General features: G+C 35.6%; 1 protein-coding gene and 1 long non-coding RNA gene across 2 annotated transcripts in view; one reads left to right on the top strand and one right to left on the bottom strand.

The window, feature by feature from the left end:
* LOC141378372 (uncharacterized) overlaps nt 1-17,809 on the bottom strand; it is a 134,715-nt gene that overhangs the window by 63,777 nt on the left and 53,129 nt on the right. The gene's annotated exons all lie outside the window — the stretch shown is intronic.
* Nucleotides 1-17,809, top strand: part of eif2b3 (eukaryotic translation initiation factor 2B, subunit 3 gamma) — a 65,111-nt gene that overhangs the window by 46,248 nt on the left and 1,054 nt on the right. Inside the window, 5 exon segments of the mRNA NM_201074.2 lie at nt 988-1,121; nt 1,230-1,420; nt 1,535-1,597; nt 3,283-3,431; nt 9,211-9,314. Coding sequence (NP_957368.1) covers nt 988-1,121; nt 1,230-1,420; nt 1,535-1,597; nt 3,283-3,431; nt 9,211-9,314 — 641 coding nt within the window.

Genomic DNA, 17,809 nt, shown 5'->3' with positions numbered 1-17,809 from the left:
AGCAGTATTTAGTAAATATACTGTACATTAAAATGTCGCCAATGTTACCGGGGGAAACCCAAAGTGGTAATGAGATCTTAAGATGTATGGAAAGAGACTTAAAAAAGGTCTTGAAAGTTACTGAATTTCACTCTCTGATTTCTGTACCATTTAAACATTTGATTTTTCAACAACAGTATTCCATCCAATTAACAATATAAATGCTACTATTTAGAGCGTTTTTTATTAGAAAACCGGTGTTCATTTTCTATAAAAAAAATGTAATATTAATTGTTGACAACACAGAAGTAATAAACTTATATACAGTAATAATAAGTTAAGAAATCAAAATTATGTTACAAGATAATATATTTTACAAAATATTGTATTTTAATTGTTCAACAAAGTAAGTAACAAGCTATTCTGACAAACTGTCTTTTTTACCAAAAAATAAAACTCCAAATGACAATCTTTTTATCAGAAAACTTGCCATATGAGGATGATTTAAGTAGGATCACACTGAAGATGTATTATAGTTGTTGATGATATTTGATTATTTAAATTATTATAATATATATGTGAATTGGAGCTAATTTTTTCTCATGTTTCTTAGAATTTAGATTGGTATTTGTTTTAATAAAAACAAAAAAGTCATTTCTTCAAAAAAAAAAAAAAAACCTCAATCACTGTATTTTTATCAGAAAATTTGCCTTATTGGTATGATTTCTGTAGGATTACACTGAAGACTGAAGTAATGATGCTGAAAATTTAACTTTGACTTTAAATCTATTAGAATAACAAACAGTATTTTTTTTTCTTTTCTTATTTTAACATTTTTTTTCTGTATGTTTGTAGTTGTTTCGGTATATTTGATCAAATAAATGCATATAAAAACCTCCAAATGTAAATGCAAACTGTAAATGCCAATGTCTTTGAATTAATTGGTTAAACAATAATTAATCAAATAAAGTATACACAATTTGAGCTCAAAGCCGGTTCTTTTTCCAGGTCTGTCACTTCAATCAGAGGAGAATTAGTGCCGTATTTGGTCCGTAAGCAGTTCTCAAAGTCTTTAAACTCCCAACATGTCACCGAGGATTCAGAGAAGAATCAAAAGCAACAGGAAGCTCACATCAATATGGGTAAGCTTCCTCCTGTGATGACTTGCATTGGCACATTTGATATTTACCAGAATCTTAAGTGTACATAATAATAGTTGACCTTTCACAAACTCGCACATGCCTCCACAGATCTCCTCAGCACCAGTAAAGACGAGGCGCTGCTACAGCTTGCCCGGGAGAGGTCGTGTTGGAACGATCATCGTGGAGACATGAGCGAAGCCTACCATGGCGGTAAAATACGCTGCTATGTTCACATCATGGAGGACGGCATGTGTTATCGCGTCAACACACTCGCCGCTTACATAGAGGCCAATCGTGTGGTGAGAACAAATTAAAAGAACTAGTAGTCAGTAGTACTGTAAATAAGGCTATCTGCTCACAGTTCAGCTGTAATGACTGCACTGAATTGTGGGATGGTTGTCCTCATCTCTTAGGTTCCAAAGTTGTTTGAGGAACCTCCAATCCATCCAACTGCGGTGGTCTCGGAACGCTCTTTGGTGAGTTCCATAGACAAGCCACTATACTTAAAAAAACATGATGGCTATGAAATAATATATGGTAGTTAACATTTGAAGTGAATCAGAAAAGTTTTTTAAATTTGCTTTTAGGACAACTTTGATAAAAGGTGATGATCCATTTCAAATGTTGATTCCTGTATGTGACACTGCATCACAATACATTGCTGCACGGGTATATTTGTTGGCAAATATTTGGGTTAAAAGGATAGATTTTTCTTTTATGCAAATAAATAATTAAAATATTAAATAAAGATTATGCTTCATGAAGATATTTTGTACATTTACTGCTCTGAATATATCAAAACTCAATTTTTCATTAGTAATGTGCATTGTTCCCAGTACTGGGTTGCAACTTGAATGGCATCTGCTGCATAAAACATATACTGGTTCAATCGGTGGTTCATTCCACTGTGGCGACCACTGATAAATAAGGGAATTAAAGTAAAATGACTGAATGATAATGTGCATTGCTAGGCACATTAGGTGATTTACACAATATTTAGATTTTTTTGAACCCTCAGGTTGCAGATTTTCAAATGGTTGTATGTCAGCCAAATATTGTCCAATCCGAAAAAAAAAGCATACATCAATGGAAATCTTATTATTTGTTTAGCTTTCAGGTGATTTATGAATTTCATTCTTTTTTAAATGAGCACATATTGTTTTGTGGTTTAGGGGTTCTTTAAAAACTCATTAAACAGGCCTAGTTCATTCACAAATCAAATTTACTCACCTTCAAGCTTTCCAGACTTTATTTTCTTTCTGTATAACATCTAGGTTTTAAGGCTAAAACTGTGGTATTTGATGATTCATAAAATCAGTAATAGACACTCTATATAACAATAAAATAAAATGAAAAAAACATATTTGAAATAATAATAAAAATAATAAAAATAAAAATAATATTAATAATAATAATCTAACCATATTGTCTGTAGCCACATGTTTTAATGGTGTTTTACCTGATTATTAATTAAATTAAGACATTAATTGAAATCAAAAATTGGTTTGAAAAGAAACACCTTTATTTGGTCAACATTATTATATTAACTTTTAATTTTTCTACAATACAATGACTGTCATTTTGATACGCTATATAACATATTTATCCCCCAACCCATTTTACAAATTCAACCTTACATATGAAAGCTCACGCACCAGTGTGGATTGGGTCACTCAAGATTGCTTCACAAGGCCATGAATTAGAAGTATAATGCTAGAAATCACAATTGGCTTCTTGCATGGTTCATGTCATAAGGTCCTAATGCATTGTCAGGACGTAAGGTAAGGTAGTCATTTTTGTTTGCCTCCTAAAAGTGCCAGCAGCTATTGACTTGACATTTATGATTAATTAAGTACCATAGTTTCAGCAAAATTCTTCTTTTAAAGGGATAGTTTACCCAAAAGAATATTTTTTAAGAATGTTGGAAAACACTAAGCATTGACTTCCATACTATTTATTTTTCATACTATGGATGCTAAAGGTTATCAGTTTACAACATTCTTCAAAATATCAGAACAAAAAACTCAAACTGTTTTGGAACAAGTCGAGTAAATGATGACAGAATTAAATTTTTTGGCTAAACAATCCCTTTAACGTTTTTCTAAAAAAAGGTTTTCTTCCATTAGAATACATAAAAAATGATGTCATCTCTTTTATTTAGGTTGGGAGTGACAGCATTATTGGGCCATCTTGTCAGATATCGGACAAGACATCAATCAAGCGCTCAAATGTTGGCACATCAACTGTAATCAAGGAAAAGGTGAAGATCACCAACTCCATCATCATGAACGGAGTCACTATTGAAGAAGGGTGAGTAGTTCTGACTGTTTAGCAGAGTGTGATGCAGGGAAAAGCCTTTTTATGGGTCATTTATTTGTAGATCAAACCCAGACAGGATGTTTAACGAAAGTAATGTGGTGCATTCTTTGAACGGTGAAATGTAATCATATTTGACAACATACTAATAAACTGTAGTATTTAACTAAATAAATAACCCAATTATGTTGCTACAGGAAAAGCATTGAAGAGTCATTTGGGAATGGTTTTGAAAAAGAACAAACTGTCAACTTTTTTGCATGAATAAAAAGAGCCTGTATGAAAGGCAGCCAGCAGCGTATTCCTTGTGCAGTATAGCAATCATATAATATTCAATGGTTATGGATATTTAAGTATTATTGCATAAAATACATTGTATACATTGTTGTGATAATGTGATTAGAAATGCATTTAAGACTATAGTACATGTATAACTACAGAGCATTTAAGGCTACAGGTTGCATTGAATCTGAAGTAGCATTGTCCTGTCTTAAATGCAAATGTAATAGTTCATCCTGAATATATTCGAAAGAAAGCTGGAAACCTGTAACCACTGACTATAGTATTCTTTTTTTTTACTATGGGGGTAAGTCAGTGGCCACCAAATTTCAGCTTTCTTTATAATATCATATTTTGCATCCAGCAAAAGAAAGAAATCCTTAAAAGTTTGTAACCATGTGAGGGCAGGTAAAAGGACAGTACATTTTTATTATTGGGTGAGCTATTTCTTTAGCATGGTTCCAGCGCAAATGAAGTACATGAAAATATCAGGAGGTGGTTGAGTTTTAGAGATAGAAAAGTCGAAAGTTTAGGGTTTGTAAGATATTTTGTCTCCTTATGCTCAACAATGTTGCAAAGCTGAACAATAGACTGAAAAAAAAATCCTTTTTTTTCTTGATTTTTTAAGTTAAGTGGTTGTCAACAATTTATTTGGGCTGAATATAAGCAAACACATTAAGTTTAGCATTGCAAAATTGTATTTGTTTGTTTAAAGTCAACCCATATAAATTGTTTGCAATAATTTTGCAGAAATCTTTTTTAGTGTACAGTAAAATTGTAATTTATTATTTTCATATTATTTTTTACTTTTTTAAAGTAATTAATTGGTGTGATGGCAAAGCTGAATTATGGTTGACTTCACTCACTGAAAAAAAATAATTTCTGCAAAATTGTTTGTTTAAATTCAGCTCAAATACTTTAATTACAACCACTTAACTTAAAAAAAAAGTTAATCCAAGGAATCATCTTTGAATAATTTTTTTCAGTGCTGTTATGTGATCCTTTATTTTAAAGGTCGAGTACACGGCAAGCCAAATGTTAGCCACGTTGGGTCATCACTGAACATTTGTCAGGCTAGTTTGTTTGGTGTGTTCCACACATTGTTGAGTTGAGTCTGATTTAGCTGATGAAAAGAACGCTCTGATTGGCTGTCGAGCTATGACTCGGAGCGCAAGAACAAAAACTGAAATGAAACTAGGCAAGCAGTGCAAGTCATGAGACAAAGAAGAAAGCTGTTATTTGTCACAAATATTTGCAAATGATATGGATTTTCAGATGTATTTGGAAAAGAGAAACTACTGTGAAAATAGTACATAAATGCTTTTTGATTTTGTTTTTGGTATGTATGTGTGCAGCACTAGTTCCAGTTCCTCTTTGTGCAATGACAATTCAGAAAATACTGCCTCTTGCTAGTATTGGGTATATTTTCTGACACAGACATCAAATGTACATTCTCATTCAGTCGGCTGATGTTCGTTTGGTGCATTTTCGTCATCGCTAGTCCTTTGACATCGGCTTAGTGTGTCTTATGCTTATTATGCTACGTTTCGGCTCAGAAAACATTTCTTATCATTATCAATGACTTAAAGAAGACCATAATGATTTCAGTTCCTTTGATGATCAGAAAATAAACTTTTATTTGATTTGATTTTTTACCTTTACTGTCACTTTAGATTATTTAACAAACACCTTCTGAATAAAAGTGTTCGTTTCTACCAGGGAAAAAGTAATGACGCCTAATTTGTATGTATATAGCATACAAAGCTTTGACTGCTCTGCGCAGTTGTCCTGAAGCATCCGCAGTCTAGAATGTCAGACAGATTGGCTCTACCCAGAGCATTTTGTGGTCTAGATGTTCAGCGTGTAGAAACAAAAGATGAGATTTTGTCCGTAGGGTTAAAAGTGGGCTTGTCATAGACATAATGCACAGAGTGTGAGCCGCTTCTGCCTGCGGGTGGTGTTGGGCTGGATGCTGCTGCTTTTTGTTGTGTTGAGCAAAAGCAGAAACTTGTGTTGTCAGACCCCTAAAGGTGCTCACTGACCCTGAACAGGCCCCCGGTACAACAAATTAACAGAAAAGTGATGAATGTAGATGTAATGATTCCCAAAGAAACAAGTGTCTCACTGCAAGTGTCACATGCGTGACTAAAAGATCACTCAGCAAACATTGCATGCTTTTTATCTGAGATCATAGACTTGTCAATTATTTTTTAGTGTTTTTTTTTTCGCCCAAAACTATTTAGATTTAAGCCAATTTGGGTTAACGCTAGTTTCGCTTTGCCACTGAATGCAAACTGTCTCAAATCAGCTCTGGGTGGCAATAATAAAGAGTCCCTGTTCGGTAAAAAACAGGATGGAAGAGCTTTCAATTAAAGTAGTCTTTTTTTCCCTTCAAGAAAACAAGCACAGCCAACGTGGCGACTGTTCGTGTATGAATTAGCCCGTGCATGAAGAGTGAAAGAAAGGATCGCGAAAGGAAAGAAAGAAACAGCAACTCTTTCAAAGTATAAAAAAGTACGAAGGGATTAGGAAATCCCTGGCATTTAAAAGCGCCACTTGCATTTTTGGGCCTTTTGTTTGCATGTAGGAGTGGTTGTTTACAAAGCTCGGGAGGTTCGGGGTTGATGGGACGGGTGTTGGTGGCTTATGGGGGTGGAGGGCAAGTTGGAAGAGGAGGGTGGGGGGGTCACAGCGAGGAGGAGCATAGTGTCAGTAATTAGTGGTATTTCAGCAACTGCATCTTTGGTGGTCTCTCTGTTTAAAACGCCAATCCATGTAATCTCCCATCTACCCCCTCTGTCTCACCCACTCGCTCTCTTTCTTCAAACCTCGCTCGCTCTTGTACACACCCGTGCACCTGAATAGAGCGCCCTGTGTAGCTGCCAATAGAAACCTGCCTCCGTCAGCTACAACACGGCCGTGCTTTCCAGAGCTTTTTGATCTGGAAAACTGGACTTACTGTCCACAGTCCCTGAGCAATCCTGGAGTGTGTTAATAAAACCTTGTGGTTGTACTTTTTTTTTTTTTTTTTTGCGTCACTTGGGAAGGTGTGAAATGGCACTTCCTGTAAGTTCTGTGACATCAGGACACTAAACCGCACTAGGGCTCTCCTGTACGTCACACGCCGATGTTGTTTTTAATATATATGCTAATGCCGCCTAAAGGAAAATAAAACAAGGCTGGTGAAAACATTGAGGTATCGGGTTTCAGATTGGGGTGGTGGTGATGGGGAGGAATGGGAGGGGGGCTGGAATCGGGTCGGGTGAGGAAAGGACAAGACCCTCAGCTGTGCAATTAGCAAAAAGACATGAAAGCCGAACACTCGCGGTAAATATGTTTCACCGCAAGAGAGTGCAGAAAAAGTTAAGAGTTGGCCCAGGCAAACCGAGTAAACATAAAACTGTGCAAATAAAGTTTTATGGTGCCAAAGCGATCCCAGGAAAATATTATTCTTTGTATGGTGTAAACAGACAGCAGCACAGGGATGTGTGTGTGCCTGTGTGTGTCTCCAAGTGCACACAGTTCAAAGTTAGCAGTTCACTGTCTACAGTTCACATACACAAATATCAGTCCTTCATTATTCTCAGATATACACGAGGATTCCAGACGTAAATGTTATTTTTTTTGTGTTGCCTATCAGCACTTTGAGAGGTTATTGTATATGCACTTTATTTGAATGAGGAAATGTATTTGCTGCTTGATATCCTATTTTCCCCCTGTATTTTGTAATGTGTTCTGTTTTTTAATTTATCTGAGCAAAGAACAATGACTATCTCATTTTACTCTCATTTTACAGAAAATACACTAAGTAGGCATTTAGTGTAACAAGCATATGCAACAAGAATCATTTGATGACATTTTAAAATATCACATTGCAGCCCTACAATGCACATTTTTATTTTGTAATCCTTGTCACTATACTTCAGACCAATATTTCTCCCCCATTTGTCACCAGGAGCTTTATATCACTTGAAAATGAGTATGTTGTTTACTCATTTAATTAATATACTATAACAGAACAAGTGTGCGTTTCCCAAACAACGACGTAACTCACGGCTCAACTATCATAGTACAATGCATCGTTTGGCAAAAGAACGATGTAATGGCAAGTGTTTCCCAAAACCCCTAGTTTCTCTGTCGCAGATCCATCGTTTACAAATATTATTGAGAATATTACATATTCTATTCTAAAACATAAAATCACTTGGCTGACACGTATTCTAATATCATATATAAATAAATAAATAATTGAGGCTATTTATTATGAAATTAAATTTTATTATTTATTATAAAATGAAAAACAAATCATACTTTAAAAGTAATAATAATAATAGTATTATTATTATTCATTTATACATTTTCTTTTCGGCTTAGTCCTTTTATTTATCTGGGGTCGCCACAGCGGAACGAACTGCCAACTTATCCAGCACATGTTTTACGCGGCGGAGGCCCTTCCAGCCGCAACCCATCTCTGGGAAAGAACCATACACAGTCATTCACACTCATACACTACGGACAGTTTAGCCTACCCAATTCACCTGTACCACATGTCTTTGGACTGTGGGGGAAACCGGAGCACCTGAAGGAAACCCACGCGAACGCAGGCAGAACATGCAAACTCCACACCGAAACTCCAACTGACTCAGCCGAGGCTCGAACCAGTGACGTTCTTGCTATGAGGCGACAGCACTACCTACTGCGCCACTGTGTCGCCATTATTATTATTATTATTATTATTATTATTATTAAGAAGATATTGTTTATTTTATTTTTTTGAAAAGTCTACTTTTACAATTTGACACATCTAAACCACTGCAGAAATGTGCTAACCAACAGGCCCGTGTCATATATAGAACAGATACTTAATAAATAATGTAATATAAATTAAAAGCATTAACGTATGCTATGTTTTTTTTTTTTCCACAAGCTTTCGAGACATAACATAAATTCCACTTTTAAATAATAGGTCACCTATAGCTTTCGCCATGAGCCACGACTGTGTTCCAAATGGCATCAATGTTTTCAAAGTGCATTGCAAATGGAGCACAATTGTAAACATGAAGATCGCTAAAACTGAACTGTAAAAATGCTTTGAAAGCAAATTACACCTAAGAGTGATGACCCTAATGTTTATTTAAAAAAAATAATTCCAATGTTTTAAATGGATAGGGCATAGGGGGGATAAGTGGGAATAGAACACAGCCAGGAACTGCGTTTCTAACTACGACTCCAGGGCTGTAGTTGCAAGCATAGAAGTTTTAACTGTGTGTGTGTGTGTGCGTGTGTGTGTGTGTATGTGTGTTTTAAATTTTGAAGTTAGATTTTTTTATGTAAATAAAAATACTGTAATTTTAATATTATAAAAGCAGCCTTGCTAAGTATGAAAATACTTTTTTTGTATTAAAAAAACAATTATAGCCAACCCAAACTTTTGAACGCTTTCCTATGCATTTGTTGTACAGTCATTGAAAGCAACATTATTCTCATCTTCCAGGTGCAACATCCAGGGCAGTGTGATCTGCAGTCACGCGGTGATTGGACGTGGAGCCGACATCAAGTACTGTCTGGTGGGCAGCGGGCAGCGCGTCGATCCAGAGGGTACCAAACATTACACTACACTACACAAAAACACACACAGTGATCCCATTCAATCCAGCCTTTTGTGCTGGTGTTTATGTGTGCACTCTCACGCCCATGTCTGCCTTCTTCATTTGTGTGATCTATGTGCGTTTTTAATCTGTTTTAATAGCGTATTAAACCCTAAGCTTGTGTGTACAATTGAGCTTTATTTTTTTAATATGCTTAATCCTCACAGTCTCAGATCAGCGAGAGGCTTTTTGTGTGTGTGTGTGTGTGTGTGTATATATATGTGTGTGTGTGTGGCTTCAGGCTCTTGTATTCCGGGTGGTCCGTCCGCGCCTGGTCTCTAACCTCTCCATCAATGACAGTGCCTTAAGATGTCCAGAGTCTAATTGACTGAACAACAGGGTGTTTCTGACCCTGTTTCTCCATCCCCCGGCCCTCCATCATCACTTCGCGAACTGGACTCCATTAGTTGGCCATAACCTCCAAAAAATGCTTACTAAAGTGCTCCCAGAAATCCCAAATTACAAGCTAGACCCCCTGTAGTTCCCCTTTTCAGTGCTTGAAGCGTTAGAAAGAAACCACGATTCAAAGTCAGCCCTGGAAAACCCAGAGCAGAGGTTAATGTAACCTGTTATTTAAAAAGCATCGCTTATAATAACGGCCATAAATTTCCGTTCGGTAGCCCTGAGGTTGACGCTTGCTCTTTGTACACAGACACGCAAGTTTCAGATCAAATCAAAGAGGGAAATGAAGTTCATTAAAGAGGCAGTTGCTTGTTTTTGATGTGTCGTGGAGTCAAAAGGCTGTTTTTTTGCTTTGAGGTTAAGGGAAATAATTGAAGGATCTGCTCTGATGCTTGGAGAGGGAGGGTTTCATGTTATGGTGGATTGATGTTTGTGTGGTATAGAGGGGGTGATGTTAATAGTTGGATATAAAAATGGCATTAGAGACTATAAATTCAATGAGTGATATATTTAAGTGTGCTTGAATAATGATCATTATATAGATGTTGGACAATAAGTGTACAATACAATCGCCAAACATTAATTTTCCTTTAGCTTAGATCCTTATCAGGGTGTCCGCTGGGTCTTAAAATGTTCTAAAATAAAAAAAAAAAACTTAATTTTAGGTCTTTAAAAATCTTAAATTCAGTGAAATATTGTGTTGTAGATCTTAAAACCTTTTTAAACAGGTCTTAATGTTTTCATCCTATCACCAACAAAACATCTCAATAAATATTACATTATTATATTCCTCATGATAATACAGGGCCAATAAAAAAATCCTGTAAAATTTCATTCTTAATGGTCCTGAAGGGGTCTTAAAAGTCTTTAATTTGATTTGATAAACCTGCAAGAAACCCTGCTTATTTATCAGGAGTCACCACAGCGGAAGGAAACTATTCCAGTATGTTTTATGGAGTAGATGCCCTTGCAGCCGCAACCCAACATTGGGAAACACCCATACACTCTCATATTCACACACGCACTCACACACTACAGCCAATTTTGTTTACCTAATTCACCTAGCACATATCTTTGGACTGTAAGGCAAACCGAAGCACCTGGAGGAACCCCACGCCAACATGGGGAGAACATGCAAACTTCACACAGAATGCCAACTGGCCCAGTTGGGACTCAAACCAGCAGGCTTTTTGCTGTGAGGCGACAATGCTAACCACTGAGCCACGGTGCTGCACAATAGCCAAGCATAAAACACCACAAAAAATTTTGTATTTTTTTATTGGAAAACTTCTCTAATACTTATTTAAGATTTTTAAAAACTGTAATTTTTATCATTTAATATGCGTATTTGCTAAAGAATGTTGTTTAATATTTTTGTTTAAATTTAAATCTTTTATGATGTTATAATTCAAACAATCTGTACGTTTTTTTGCTGACTTATGTGCTTAAATTACTTCACGTTTTTAGAAGAATGTTCATATCCAGAGAAATAATTGTAACTAGTCGCATGGACAGTGTCCTGTGTCGCCGTGCTAATGACATCAAACTATCATGATAATAAGTTTTGAATACTTTAGCTCATAGGTCTCAAACTCGATTCCTGAAAGGCCGCAGCTCTGTTTGGCTCCAACTCTAATCAAACAGAGCTGATGCAACTAATCAAGGTGTTTGAGACTACTAGAGACTATCAAGCAGGTGTGAGTTGGAGGTAGTTGGAGCTAAACTGTGTAGAGCTGCGGCCCTCCAGTTTGAGACCACTGCTTTAGCTCATCCATGAACATGATTTCAGCAGGAGTCCCATAGGATATTATGAAGATAACAACTCCCATGATTCCACACAGTCACAAACTTCATCTTTATTTGTTGTTTCTTGCAAATAACAATAATCTTTCACACTTAAAATAATACAATAATTTCTTTTATGCTGATTACAATTTTTCATTTGGATTTATTTGTTTCCAATGCTAATATTTCTCAGTAGCTGTTTACATCCAAAAATGTGAATTAACTTTATGCGCAAAACGGGAAGAAGACGTGAATAAAGCAGCGTTTCCATCCAACGGGTCAAAGAGAACAAAATCGTCACTTCCCGATTAACTGGCGCCACTCATCAACAGTAAAAACGAAATTTGCTTTGGTAGGAGAATCTGCGTGAATCTTTTCCTTATTTAATAAATGACTTGTGTATCAGAAGACAGTTTGCTGAAACACAATGAAGGCATTTGAAGACGTGAGACATGGAGCACAGATGCCCTTAGTTCTGGAGGTAATTAATAATATAATAGGCTAACACTATACTGAAAGGGTTATTGACCAAAACATTATTTCAGATGTTTTAAAATGTGCTCAGCCTGCTGGTTTGTCCATTTAAACACATTGTGATCATCACATGATCTCTTATAACAAAATCAAATGACTTTTTTTAATGCACATTTTCATCATAGTTTATGCGCTTCTTATTTTATCAAAAAAAGTTTATCCTGCTCAGTTATGTGCATACGTTTTTTATGCACATTTTCAAAATTGAAGCACATTTTGGCGTTTCTATCAACCTAAAATCTAAAATGCGCATAAAAATAGATGGATGGAAACATAGCTAGTGTCTCGACCTTTCCATATAAGATAGGCCTGTCACGATACCATAAATTCATGTCATAATACTATACCAGGTGAAGTATCACAATAAGAGGTAATATTTCGGTACTATATTAATTCATAATCTAGAAAATGAAGCAAATTTTAAGAAATACTATATTTTATATGTTGTAATACGTACATTTAATTAATAATTCACTTATTTTTGAAAAAGTATTATTCGTACAGACATTCTCTGTTTTATTTGGATATACTGTGACTCTTTTGTTGGTATATTAATAATAATAATAATAATAATAATAATAATAATAAAAAAATAAAATCATTGATTGATTGATTAAATCATTCCACATGCAACATTAACTATTGTAAACGACCACTATTTTTTATTAAAATAACCAGTATTTTGTCACCATAGTGTCATGTTACTACCTTAGTACCGGTAAACCGTTCAACCCTAATATAAGATTCAGCCGTTTTCATTTGTATATTTTAATTCTTGAATGCGCTTGTATTAAAAAATATATAACAAATCAGTACTGGATTGTTCAAATTCATAGCTGAAAAAATGATGCTGTTATTATAAGTAGTAATCAGCACATGTATTATATGCAGTTTTAAGTAGACTTGTAGTTTATATGTCCACTTCACAATGGTACACTTGTAACAGTTTTAAACAGCTGCTGAGTGAATCGACGACTCATAGCAGACTTTACAGCTCTTCAACCCTGGTGGTCCTGCTGATATAGTCAACTTCACACATACTCTCACTGTCTTTCTCTTATTCGCTCTCAGTCTTTCTGTCCCTGGCCTGTTTACTGCTGCTGCGTCTGTCTGTGTGTGTGTGTGTGTGTGTCTGTGTGTGTGTGTGTGTGTGCTTTCCACAAAGGAGTGATAGACATCTCATAAACTTCAGTGAACGCTCGCTCTGTAAGCTCCAGTGTTCCAGCATCTCTGTCCTCAGGGGACGGAGTGTGTTGGTTATGGCTGCTAAAAGCATCATGGGCCCTGGAGACGGGGCTGTTTGTGCTGGACCACCCGGCCTGCATGACGCTCACCACCGAGCTGTAAGGTGCCGCAGATTTACAGGTGCTGCGGAGGCACATGACATGAACCTTTCCTCAGACCGTTTAGAAGCTCTTGTTCCAGCACTTCTGTCTCAGTGTTGATCGCTCTTTTTCTCTCTCTTTCTGGCGCTACCCGCTCTATTTGTCTTTCTCCAAACTCAAAACACCAAAACAGTCTTTTGTGCAGATTCCGTCACACTAAAATATGTCTTTATATGGATCATCAATCTTGCTCTCAAACGTTTAGTTTGGAAAAGCCGCACTCGGCAAGAGGATATCATCCTTCCTCAGCCAGTGTGTGTATAAGCCTGACACGTTTGTAAACTGTTTGCTTGTCAGTGTGTGATGGAAAGGGCCCACAAAGGTAAACTACAGATAAACTTCTTTTCCCGCTGTCTTTTGATTCACTGGATACTGTCGTATGAGTGGTTTTGAACATTAAAGTCCCCCTGAAATTATCTTCAGTAGGACTTTTCGCACTTGAAATTGTTAGCTCAGGGTTATACAAAACCCCAGATAAACAGAATCCTGGGTTATCTGTAATAACATACTGCTCATGCTACATCTGGGGCTGACAAATAATCGGTGGTCTCACAATGTTTCTCACTGTACATTCCCAAAGGTTACCTTTCTTATCAGTCACCCATGCTGATTTGATGAACGGTTGACAACATTTTTACTCCACTGTTACTCCACTACTTTTACTAGCATTTTCAAACCTTCCTGTCAGTTCTAAAAATGTCTCCGCATAGATCTAGAGCTGTTTTAAGGCTCACAGCAAAGGCTGTGAAACAAAGGCTGAGATAAGTACATATGTCATATCCTGCACTGAAAAAAATATAATTAAAGATGATTCCTTGGATTTACAAAATGTATTTACGTTCAGAAGTTGTAAATAATTAATTTGGGCTGATTTTAAATGAACAAGTTAAGTTGAACATTTTTTAATTTAATTAGTTTGTTTAAATTCAACACATTAATTGTTTGCAAAGATTTTGCAGTAACCATTTTTTTTCTGTGATCACTCCAGTTTACACACTTTTCTATCTTTTTATATTTGGTACTTTCTCTCACCGACTGCTGTTTACATGATGCACGTTTCCTCTTTTGGACATTTCTGATTGGCTGTCTGTTGCCAAGTATCCAGCAACAACAAGCAAACACTGCTTTGTTTGACACTGAACAAACTAAGCATCTCAATGCTAACAGCACCGCATTTGTGCGGTGCAGGGTTTCAAAACCTTGGGTAAAATGTAATGCTAACACCAGTCAAATTACAGGTGTGAAACGTGTCTTAAGCAGTGTTTTAAACCATGATAAACCGGTGTTGAGAAAAGTGTGAAAAGCCCTAATATGTATGTCTTAAAGCAGCGGTTCCCTAGAGGAGGGCCTCTATGGAGGGTCATATCGTATTAAAAAAAGACATTTTGCAGTGGACAGTTAGGAGAACGATCGTGTTGCCTTAGATCATTTTATTCCCTGGCTGACCAAAAAATGGACAAATTTGTAATTCGTCCTTCACAAAAAACCTCACTGATTCGCCTTCAGCAGCTAATAGTAATGACCCAAGCATACTGGACCCAGGTGAGGAAGCTCCAAACACTTCGGGTCACAATGCTAGCAATACTGGAAACACGAAATGTAGGAAATACCACGATAGTTACCTGAACTGTTATTTTCTTCTTTTTTTCTCCAAGCAAAGAGTCCCTGACCCAGCCACAGTGCATTATCTGCACCAAAGTTCTTGCTACAAATGCATGAGGCCATCCAAATTAAGAAGACATTTGCAGACAACAGCCTACTGATGTTTTGCTTTTATGTTTTACATTAGGCTATTATTTGTGCATAAACATATCTAGATATAGTAATAAACATAGTTTGTTTGAAATGTACTTTTTTATCATACCTACTGGAAACTTATGAGCGATAATATCATTAAATGTTAAGGGGGGCCTTACAATATTTTCCGGGGGGAAAAGAGGGTCTCAGGTACAAAAAAACTTGTGGATTATAACTTGGGATTATAAAAAAAAAAGGGGTTATGAAGGTGGTTGTGTTGGATAGTGGCTTTTATTTTGCAGCTTTCAAAAGTGCAAAAATCTATCATAAAACTAACCTGTAGCTGACAGGGGGTTAACGCATATCTTATAAAGCAGATCGATGTGTTTTTGTTACATAAATATTTCAACTTTTTAAAGTTATAAACTCCAATCACTTCTGGTGGCAACCGAATGCATGTTACATGTGTAGATTATGTATACCTTACTGGTCAAAAGTTTGGGGTCAGTTTTTACTTTATTTGTTATTGTTTAATTAATTTTATGTAATAAATTAAATAAAATTATTACCCCAGTAATTTTTGCTTTTATTACTATTATTGTTGATAATAGTAATAATAATAATAACAATAATAATTAATTAAGTATTAATATAAGACTTCTGAAGGATCATTAGACTGAAGACTGGAGTAATGAAGCTGAAAATTCATCTTTAAAATCACTGGAATAAATTATTAAATTAAATTATAAACTAATTTTGAACAGTTATTTTATAGTGCAATAACATTTTACAATTTTACAATTTGTTTTTGTATTTTTGATGAAATAAATGCAGCCTTGGTAAGCAGGAGAAGCTTATTTTAAAACATTTAAAAATCATACCGACGCCTAACTTTGATTGGTAGTGTTCATATACAGCGAATGACGTAAAGCGAATTTGTATTATCTCTGACAATATACATGTCTTGTGGGAATCACTTACGGCACAGTTTGTTTACTGCAGAAGACGATAACAAACAGCAAAAGTAATTGGCTTGGCATAACAGTACAATATTATAGTATATCACGCTTACAATACAATTCATACATGTGTCTATCCTTCTCAGATTATGCGTCAATTGCAATAATGTCACTGAAAGCCAGTGATTGAAGTTTATTATTTCAAAATAACAAATATTTCTGTTACAAAAACACATCAATCCCTGCTGGTATATGGGTTAGTTTGACTAGTTTTGGATTTATGTGCGTTTGTAAGCTTCAAAATAAAAGCCACTATCCAACCCCCTTATACTGCATAAAAGAGCCAAGATAAAAAAATCAACAATTCTGAGAGTAAATTATGCAGTGGTAAGTTATGGAGTCATTTTTATATACGGGGAACTTTTCCTTTAATGCTGAGAAACAATCAGACTCAACATTACTATTTATTATAGACTGTGACTGTCATGATTAGTCTGATGTGCTTTAGATCAAGCAAGATTTTTTTTTATTCTACGTTTGACGTAGATCTTAATTGAAAAATGAAGAGGGGGTGGGACATAAATAGCTCCTCCCCTTTAAAAAACAGCCAACAGTGTTTTGTTGTTAGCACAGCTCTGCCAATGAGAGTGGTTGAACTCAAGCACATCAAATGAAAAGCAAATAAATAAAAGTGTCTTAAATGGGGCGGGTCATGTCAGATACTAGAGAGCATTTGATTGGTCAGGATTTGATTAAAAAAATTGTTGATCCATTTAGGTGGAAATGACAAACTGCAAGGTTTAGATGTTTATATCTACGGAAGCGTAGAGCTGCCACCCAGGTAAAAAAAAATATGAGCTTCATCACGTTTGTACAATATACTTTTCACGTTCTTACAATATAATATCACGTTTGTACAATATAATATCACGTTTGTACAATATACTTTTCACGTTCTTACAATATAATATCACGTTTGTACAATATACTTTTCACGTTCTTACAATATAATATCACGTTTGTACAATATAATATCACGTTTGTACAATATACTTTTCACGTTCTTACAATATAATATCACGTTTGTACAATATAATATCACGTTTGTACAATATACTTTTCACGTTCTTACAATATAATATCACGTTTGTACAATATACTTTTCACGTTCTTACAATATAATATCGCGTTTGTACAATATAATATCACGTTTGTACAATATAATATCACGTTTGTACAATATAATTATCACGTTCTTACAATATAATATCATGTTTGTACAATATAATTATCACGTTATTACGTGAAAACTTTATTGCTTAGGCTACTGGTGCGATCAGAGCGTGAGAAAATGTCTCGTTTTACAGAATTAAGTTCTATTTTATGCTTGAATTAAGACATGGGGAAATTTTGCAGCTACTGATTGTGATTACTAGACCCAGTAATAAAACAGTTATTGACGTTATGATCCATACTCCATCGCAAGAATCTTTGCATGTCTGCCATTGTGACATTTTCTGTTCCCAGATCGGAGCGAATCCGGGAAGGTGTCCCAAGCCTCTTTTCAACTTCTGCTATGAAATAACCAGCAATAATTTTGGGATCACTGTTTGTTGAAAAGGCATGTAGCCAAATCATAGCTC

This window comes from Danio rerio, chromosome 2 (assembly GCF_052040795.2).
Source record: "Danio rerio strain M-AB ecotype USA chromosome 2, GRCz13ab, whole genome shotgun sequence".
NCBI lineage: Eukaryota > Metazoa > Chordata > Actinopteri > Cypriniformes > Danionidae > Danio > Danio rerio.
The sequence above is the reverse complement of the archived record's forward strand: the minus strand, read 5'-3'. Positions and strand labels throughout refer to the sequence as shown.